The sequence below is a fragment of the Vigna umbellata genome, chromosome 2 (genome assembly GCF_029865625.1).
Source record: "Vigna umbellata cultivar VRB3 chromosome 2, Vumbellata_1.0, whole genome shotgun sequence".
NCBI lineage: Eukaryota > Viridiplantae > Streptophyta > Magnoliopsida > Fabales > Fabaceae > Vigna > Vigna umbellata.
The window spans coordinates 40,664,240-40,673,837 of NC_142166.1; the positions used below are offsets into that span (position 1 = coordinate 40,664,240).

Consider the following 9,598-nt stretch of genomic DNA (forward strand, 5'->3'; position numbering starts at 1 on the left):
AGCTGTTGAGTGTGTTTCAGTTACTACATCACTCGGGTGCAAGGACGCTTGTAACTACACAGATTCATACAGTCCGGACGGTCGTCTTATATATATATATTATATATATATATATTATAATATATATGTATAGAATTTGGATGATGTTATAAGTTAAAGTTACGTGCTTGTGTGAAATGAAATGTCTATTGTATGTGTCGAATTATAAATTAAATTATATAAGCTTACCCTTTCGTTTTCCTTGTGTTGTCCATTGTACCTGTACGTTCGTCCTGTCTTGCAATGATCATCCGTGTGGATGTGAGCAGAAGGTGAGGCCACTTTGGAGGAAGTAATCGAGGAAGAAAATTTAGTGGAAGTTGAGTTGAAAGCGGAGCAGTAGGACGTCCGTTTTCCTTTTATTTTTGGAATTCGTTTTGTGATTGAACGTTCGGTTATTTGAATCTTGTAAAACCGGTCGTCCCAATCTCTTGTATTTAATTACTTAAGCCGTTCGGCTTTCACTCTTCGCTTTATTAATGAAAAGACTGCATTGATTGACTGTTAATCGTAATTATTTCTGATTTATAGTAATTACTGTATTTTGGGATGTTACATTAGTGGTATCAGAGCAATTTTGTTCTTTTAAGGACACTGTAGGTTATGAGTGCACTGTGTTTTGCTGTGTGCTTATTGTGTGTTTGATGAGTTATTGTTTTTAACTCTTGAACATTATTAACGTTCGCTTTTCTCTGGTACAAAGAACTAATGGCGCCTAGACTCCCTCCTCCTCCTCAACCTAATGAGCCAGATACGTCCAACAACAATAGGTTATTGGAGACAGTAATTGATAGGCTGCAACAACAAAACACCACCCTAATGGAGCAGAACGCTGCTGCTCTACAGAGTCTGGAGGCTGCACGCGCCAACTCTGAAGCCACACAGAGGCAGCTGATGGAGATTATTGCTGCCACTAGAGGCACGCCTGGAGCGTCCTCTTCCAACGCTGCCCAACCTGCTGCTGAGTGGAGCTTGGAGAGTTTTCTCCAACACCATCCGGCGAAGTTCAGTGGGAAGGGTCTCCCAGACGAGGCAGATCAATGGTTGCGGGATATGGAGAGAATCTTTAACGCTAAAAGATGCCCGAACGAGAACAGGTTGGCGTTCACAGAATACTTGTTGACTGGAGAAGCAAGCCACTGGTGGACAAGCACCAGAGCTATTCTGGCAGACGCTCGACGTCCTATTACTTGGGAAGTATTCCGTAGTAAGTTTTATGAGGAGTACTTCCCTGACAGCGTTCGGTTTGCGAAGGAAGTGGAGTTTTTACAGCTGGTTCAAGGGGGAATGTCGGTTTCTGAGTACACCAACAAGTTCAAGCACCTTGTTCGTTTCAATACTATGGCCACCAGTGAAGAGTGGCAGTGCAGGAAGTTTGAGAACGGCCTGCGGAGTGATCTGAAGGTTCTGATCTCCAGTTTGTGCATACGGACGTTTCCTGCTATGGTTGAGCGGGCAAAGGTATTGGAGAAAAATATGGCAGAGGCGGAACAGCAGAAGAAGCAGCAACAAGTGAGTAGGGGACCGATAGTGTCCAGGGGAGGTATGATTCAGAGGAGACCACCGTACGCTCGTCCAAACCAACCCTCTAATGCAAGTGGGTCACAAGCAATGGTTCCTGTCGGACAGTCTGGACAAGGAAACGTTGTTTGTTTCCGGTGTGGAGGGCCACACTATCGTTCTTCATGCCCTCAACTGGTGGGAGGAAAACACTGCAATCGTTGTGGAAGGAATGGACATTCAGATAATGAGTGCAATATGGGCGGACGCGCAGTGATGAGGCCACCTAATGCTGGAAGGAACCAACCGAGAGGTGGTAGAGCACAAGCAGTGGGGCGCGTTTATGCTATAACTGGGGCAAGCTCAGGTAACCTCATAACCGGTGAATGCTTGATGAATGGAGTGTCTTGTCGTGTGCCGTTTGATTCGGGGGCGACTCACTCCTTCATCTCGAAGGCGTGTGTTGAGAAATTGGGAGTAGTTGAGAGAGATATGCAATTCGACCTGGTGGTGTCAACCCCGGCGGCTGGAGAGATTAGGACGTCTACCGTATGCATTAGATGTCCTATTGTGGTTGAGGGGCGTAGTTACAAGGTGAATTTAATCTGTTTGCCTTTGAAGGATTTAGAAGTGATTTTAGGAATGGATTGGTTGGCTGCCAATCGCATTCTTATAGATTGTGGGGCGAAGGAGTTAATCTTTCCTGGTGAAGAAGAAGAGAAATTGTCAGTGACGCTCGGTCAGTTGAAAGAAGATATTATGGAGGGTGCTAGCTGTTTTCTCATCATGACACACGAAGACAGGGAGGTTGGGAATGCGAATGATGAACGATCGTCTAAGAAAAAGATTGAAGGACGATCGGTTGTGGACGAATTTCTGGACGTCTTTCCGGAAGAGATACCTGGACTTCCCCCTCACCGTGAAGTTGAATTTTCCATTGATTTGGTGACGACGGCAGCTCCTATCTCGGTTCAGCCTTATCGGATGTCGCCTGCAAAGTTAGCTGAACTCAAGGAGCAGATTGCAGAGTTGATGGAGAAACAGTTCATTAGGCCGAGCGTATCACCCTGGGGAGCGCCCGTATTGTTAGTAAGAAAGAAGGATGGCAGCTCGCGGTTATGTATAGACTACAGACAATTGAACAAGCTGACCATCAAGAACAAGTATCCATTGCCAAGGATAGACGACTTGCTGGATCAATTGCATGGGGCTGCTGTATTCTCAAAAATTGATTTAAGATCCGGATATCATCAAATCAGAGTTAAGGAGGATGACATCCAGAAGACAGCGTTCAGGTCTCGGTATGGGCATTATGAATACGTGGTGATGCCTTTTGGAGTAACGAACGCTCCAGCAGTGTTCATGGAGTATATGAATCGCATCTTCAGACCTTATTTGGATAAGTTTATGCTCGTCTTCATAGATGATATTCTCATCTATTCCAAGACCGAAGACGAACATGAAGAGCATCTTAGACTTATACTTGGAGTGTTGCGGGAGAAGGAATTATATGCCAAGTTGTCTAAGTGTGAATTCTGGATGAAGGAAATTCAGTTCTTGGGGCATGTGGTGTCGGCTGGAGGCATCTCGGTAGATCCAGCGAAAGTTCGAGCGGTACTGGAATGGGAGAGTCCACGTTCGGTCACTGAGGTACGTAGTTTTGTTGGACTGGCGGGCTACTACAGGCGTTTCATTGAAGGTTTTGCTAAGATAGTAGCGCCGCTAACTCAGTTGACTCGTAAAGATCAACCGTTCGCTTGGACTGATCGTTGTGAAGCCAGTTTCCAAGAGTTGAAAGTGAAATTGACGAGCGCTCCAGTGTTGGTCATTCCAGACACGACCAAACCTTTCGAAGTGTATTGTGATGCGTCTCACCAAGGTTTAGGTTGTGTGCTGATGCAAGAAAAGCGAGCGGTAGCGTACGCATCCCGTCAATTGAAGATTCATGAAAGGAATTACCCAACGCACGACCTGGAGTTGGCAGCGGTCGTTTTTGCGCTGAAGATTTGGAGGCATTTCTTGTATGGATCCACGTTCCAAGTCTTCAGTGACCACAAGAGTCTCAAGTATCTATTTGATCAGAAGGAGTTGAACATGAGGCAGAGGCGTTGGCTGGAGTTCTTGAAAGACTATGACTTTGAGCTACTTTATCATCCGGGAAAGGCTAACGTAGTGGCGGACGCTCTAAGCAGAAAGGTAGTTCATGTCTCCTCTATGATGGTTCGAGAGTTAAGCTTGGTAGAAAATTTTAGAGATCTAAGGCTGCAGTTCGAACTGGAACCGAACAGCATTAAATGCTGCAACCTTAGAATATCTAGCAACGTATTTGACCGTATCAAGATGAAGCAACGAGAGGATGAAGAACTGGTGAAGATTTTAAGCGCGCTCGGTACGGATCAGGCTAGATTTTTCAACACTGGAACGGACGGCCTATTACGCTACATGGGTAGGACGTGCGTTCCCAACGATGGCGAGCTGAAGAGAATTATTCTGGAGGAAGGTCATCACAGCCTTCTTAGCATGCACCCTGGCATGACTAAGATGTATCAAGATCTCCGGAGTTCGTTCTGGTGGCCTGGAATGAAGAGCGATGTCGCTCGTTTTGTAGCGTCATGCTTAACTTGTCAGCGTGCGAAGGCCGAACACCAAAGACCAGGCGGCTTACTTCAACAATTGGAAATTCCAGAATGGAAGTGGGATAGCATATCCATGGATTTCGTGACCCATCTACCACGCACGGTCAGAAATCATGATTCAATTTGGGTGATCGTAGATAGGTTGACGAAGAGCGCCCACTTCCTGGCCATTAACTTGAAGATTTCGATGACAAATTTGGCCAAGCTTTATATCAAGGAGATAGTTCGGTTGCATGGAGTCCCTTCAAGCATAATTTCTGACGAGACACGAGATTCACATCTCGGTTTTGGCAATCTCTGCAAGGTGAATTGGGAAGCAGACTGCAGATGAGTTCAGCGTATCATCCTCAAACGGACGGCCAGTCTGAGCGGACAATCCAGACGCTGGAAGATTTATTGAGGACGTGCGTCCTAGACCACTTAGGCGCTTGGGATGAAATCTTACCGCTGGTGGAGTTCACGTATAACAATAGCTTTCAGTCCAGCATTGGTATGGCGCCGTTTGAAGCTCTCTATGGGAGGAAATGCCGAACGCCACTCTGTTGGTTCCAAGAAGGAGAGAACGTACTGACCGGACCTGAGCTCATCCAGCAAACGACTGAGAAAGTGAAGTTGATACAAGAGAGATTGAAGACGTCCCTAAGCAGGCAGAAGTCCTATGCGGATAGAAGAAGAAGACCTTTGGAGTTCGCTGCAGGAGACCATGTCTTTTTAAGACTCAATCCGATCACTAGAGTAGGCAGAGTCGTTCGTCCAAAGAAGTTATCCCCCAAATTCATTGGACCGTATCAAATTCTGAGGAAGATCGGACCAGTAGCGTACGAGCTTGCATTGCCGCCTCAACTGTCGAACCTCCATCCAGTCTTCCACGTTTCTCAACTCCGGAAGTACATAGCAAATCCCTCTCATATTTTGGAGTTGGAAGACGTTCCACTACGTCACGACCGAACGCTGGAGTTACAACCAGTTCGGGTGGATGGTAGCCGCACCAAGCTATACAAAGGTAAAGACGTTCGTCTAGTTAAAATGGTGTGGGACGAGAAGACTGGCGATTCAACGTGGGAAGTAGAGAGCGCCATGAAGGACTTGTACCCTCGTTTATTTCCGGGTAAGTCTTAATTTTCGAGGACGAAAATTTTTGTCGTTAGGAGGAATGTGAGACCTTGGAAAATTAACTGTAAGCCATCTGTCTAATCCAATTAAATGCACTGCTGAGTCACCTGGCTGCTCTCATTAATGCACCGCGACACACATTCAGTCTCATTAAAAACGCACTCACACACTCTGACGCACGCCTGCCAAATGTCACTTCGGAACCTTCTGAATCTGTAGTGGAAAACAGGTGTCCGCATGAGAGTGCACGTCCGTTTGACCTTGGAAGAAAACTAATTTTTCTGAAAACATTTCTCCCACTCTCTGCATGCATCTTCTTCTCCACCAAGACTCTGACCTTTCTTCTTCTCCAACTTCTCTCTAGAACCTCTCATCTTCTCTCTACTGTAATTCACCATTCTCTACTCCGATCCCATTTCAGAGACCGTAGAAGAGATTCCGGCGTCCTAAGCTTTCCAGTAAACCGAACAAGTTCACGTTTGAAACTGGTAAGTTCCTCTTCTTCGTCGAACGTTTTTCTGTCTCATGCAAAGCCAAATTCTGGTAGCATGAAGGGTTAAGTTCTTAGTAGTTCTTGGTTTTATGGTTAGATCTGTTTGGAAGAATTAAGTGATCCTGTGAGGGTAGAAAACTGTTAGCGGATGAACCAAACACCTTGAGTTAGGACGTTCACTTCTGATCCAGGTAAGGGAAGCTTATTGATTTAATTTATACTTGGATGTTTGTATGTAAGCATGATATTAAATGAATGTAGGAAACGTATGTTGGTTGAGCATGCCTGAACGATCACTGTTATGCATGAGATGAATATGATATAGTTGGTTGAACTGCATGATGATTTTGATACGTATGGTTTGAACGTTGGATGATTTTTGTATAGTTGATTGGTTAATAGGATGAATTCTATAAAGTATGTGAAATTACTGGAGTATATGAAAGTATAAGATTTTGAATCGTATGAGAAATGTGAGTTGATATAGTTGAAATAAATCTGGATATAATGATTTCTCTATGATAAGTTACGCTCGTCATCGTACGGTCTTATACCGTTCGGTCTCCCTGAAATTTGACTTAGAATGGAATTCTTTCATTCGGAAAGAATCCTGAATCTTGAACGAGCGTCCCCATTCGAATTACTATGTTTGAGCGTTCGGCTCAACATAAAGATGTCGCCTACCTTAAATTAAATAATATTAAAATGAGTAACGGTTGGTCTTATACCAAGCGTTCGTCTTAAGTAGTGTTCGGTCTTACACTGAGCGTTCGTCCTCTTTAGTACTCGGTCTTATACCAAGCGTTTGTTCTAATTGATTATCGGTCTTATAACTAGCGTTCGTCCTAAGAAGTGCTCGGTCTTATACCGAAAGCTCGTCCTTACTGTTGATTTTCTAAATGAGTGTAAATAGCGTTCGTCCAAATTATTAGTAAAAGTATATTGTAGCGTTCGGTCATTGACTGGCAGTCTATTCCTTTAAACCGATTGTTCTCAGTGTAATTAAATAATTGTCTTGTTGTATCTTCATCCATTTGGATTGGGCAAGAATCTTTGTACCTAAATTATTCTGAACATTCATTTTTTATCTCTAAGAGTCGGTTCGTTAAACTAATTTGGTAGCATTGACGTTCGTCGTATAAGTAGGTGTTAGGTTATTCTGATTGACAGCAAATCTCCTAAATCCAATTCTTAGCGTTCGTCTTCGTTCTTCAGAAGTATGAACGTTCGTTATTTTATACTTTTAAAACTGAAGCTAAAGATGATGATAAATTATAAGATGTTGATGTGTGAACACTATATTGAATGATTATACGATTATGGAATTTTAACGAGCGTTCCAGGGAGGAACGACTCTTACTTATGTTGAATATTAAATTTGGTAAAGTATGACTGTGGATAAGTTAAGACTCGTTGTCCATCTTGATGTTCCGTGAGTACTCATCCTCATGTAGAGGGAGTACGTCATGTGTGGGAACGGCAGGAGGTCCTTAGTCCATAAGTTAACATGGGCGACGTAAGAACGGACTAACCTCGAGTGGCAGCTATTGAGTGTGTTTCAGTTACTACATCACTCGGGTGCAAGGACGCTTGTAACTACACAGATTCATACAGTCCGGACGGTGGTCTTATATATATATATATATATATATATATATATGTATAGAATTTGGATGATGTTATAAGTTAAAGTTACGTGCTTGTGTGAAATGAAATGTCTATTGTATTGTGTCGAATTATAAATTAAATTATATAAGCTTACCCTTTCGTTTTCCTTGTGTTGTCCATTGTACCTGTACGTTCGTCCTGTCTTGCAATGATCATCCGTGTGGATGTGAGCAGAAGGTGAGGCCACTTTGGAGGAAGTAATCGAGGAAGAAAATTTAGTGGAAGTTGAGGTGAAAGCGGAGCAGTAGGACGTCCGTTTTCCTTTTATTTTTGGAATTCGTTTTGTGATTGGACGTTCGGTTATTTGAATCTTGTAAAACCGGTCGTCCCAATCTCTTGTATTTAATTACTTAAGTCGTTCGGCTTTCACTCTTCGCTTTATTAATGAAAAGACTGCATTGATTGACTGTTAATCGTAATTATTTCTGATTTATAGTAATTACTGTATTTTGGGATGTTACATCTCGTCTGCGTGCTGTGTTTTTATTATAATAACATCAACAATAACGTGTAAAACTTGTTTGGAGAGGAGGGACCAAGGAAACAAGAGATAAACAAAAGCAGAAAAGATACACAAGGCAAAATACTTGGCTACAATTATGTCAAGTTTCACGCAAAAAGGTATTCAATCCAATAACAAGATATCACATAAAATGCACAATCAGATCACATTATTGGAGATTAGCTTCCACGCTTCGTTCCACAGATCATGTATGTGATTTACATAATGTATATATCAGATGTCATTACTGGCAATGATTTTGCACCCATTAGCTTTTCCTGCTTTGAGAGAGTTGATGTTTGACACGACACTAAGCATTAAACTTGGCTGTTTTTACTTCTATTAATGTAATCTTTCTCCACTCTGGAGAAAAACGTTAAAGTTATTGCGCAGTGAGGTTGTGAAAAAAATTTGTAGCTGCAAAAGTGTAGTCTGACTCAGACTACTCCACAGATCATAAACCAAGCCCAGGTTAAATTTGATACACTCTTGCTTTTATTTGAGATTGACTTAAAGTAGAACTTTAAACCAGGGAACCCATATACTAATCAAATATCCTCTTTCTCTCCCGAGGGCATTTTCTCTTGATCATTGCTCCCGGTGTTTATAAGAAGGCCACTTCTTACAGTGTATCTCACAAGTGTTCTTGTGAAAAATAAGTTGGGATGAAGAAAGATGTTGCTATGGTAGTTTTGGGAAGAACTTCGATAAGGCAAAGCCTTATTTGTGTTGGGAATGCAGTTTGGTTTTGCAGGAGCATACCTCATCACCATGTTAGTGTCAACCATGGAATGAGTCATTTTGTGTACGTTTTCTGTCACAATGCTACTGCAACATTGGCCCTCGCTCCTTTTGCTTTGATTTCTGAGAGGTGCATGCCAGTGCTACCCATCTCAATGTACTTGTATTTTGGTACATGCAACTCTCCCCAACACCATCTTAAACAAATGTATTTGGATCAATTAGTTCATGATGAAACTTTTATACTGGTGTTAGGTGTTCGTGACTTTTACAGTAACAAGTGAAGTCGAACCATCTGATTTGCTTCAACTAAACTCAACTATATTGATTAGGTGTTTGGATTCAATTCACTCAACTTGTTTGATTTTGTTAACTTTTGGTTTAGCTAACTTTTTTATTTTAAAGCTTGCAAATTTGATGACCTAATGTATTGACCTAATATATATTTTTTTTATTACCATTCTATAAATTTATATATTTAACATTCTCGCTGCAATTTTTGCAGGAAAATTAGGTCAAAGATGACATTCCCTTTCTTCTTACAGATAATGGAACTCCGCATTAATGGAGTAATGATCTAAACCCTACAGATAACGGTAGAGAGTAGACATCTAATTTCTTCATATGAAATATTCTATATGACATGTTTGGCTATTTACTTAAAGGAAAACGTTTCTTCAACAACAGATTTTTGACAACAATTTGACAACAACACGTGTCTCACTGTCATTGGTTGTTTTTATTAAATTTTGTTTAAAGATTCATTTTGTTTTGGAGGACATTTTTGGAATAATTTTCAGAAACTTTTTGGCGCTTCTCAGAAACCCTGCAAAAGTCTCTTTCCTCCTTTTCGAAACTCTCTCTCCCCCTTTTCGAAACTTTCTCTTCCCCTTCACCGAAAGATCC

General features: G+C 42.0%; 1 protein-coding gene across 1 annotated transcript; it reads left to right on the forward strand.

Annotated features, from left to right (window-relative positions):
- Positions 1-747: 747 nt before the first annotated feature.
- LOC148204000 (uncharacterized) lies at positions 748-9,273 on the forward strand. The gene is made up of 9 exons (XM_088107824.1): positions 748-1,236; positions 1,294-1,958; positions 2,127-2,598; positions 2,986-3,153; positions 3,643-4,039; positions 4,313-4,479; positions 4,980-5,283; positions 8,693-8,822; positions 9,198-9,273. The coding sequence occupies exons 1-9, from the start codon at positions 748-750 to the stop codon at positions 9,271-9,273; spliced, it is 2,868 nt and encodes a 955-aa protein (XP_087963950.1).
- Positions 9,274-9,598: the final 325 nt, after the last annotated feature.

What these genes read in the sequence shown, in the direction of transcription:
- LOC148204000 (XM_088107824.1), top strand. Translation starts at nt 748, where the DNA reads ATGGCGCCTAGACTCCCTCCTCCTCCTCAACCTAATGAGCCAGATACG. An exon ending in GTTTTGGCAATCTCTGCAAG is followed by an intron (nt 4,480 to 4,979) that starts GTGAATTGGGAA and finishes ATTCTGAGGAAG; the next exon opens with ATCGGACCAGTAGCGTACGA. An exon ending in GTACCCTCGTTTATTTCCGG is followed by an intron (nt 5,284 to 8,692) that starts GTAAGTCTTAAT and finishes TTGGGAATGCAG; the next exon opens with TTTGGTTTTGCAGGAGCATA.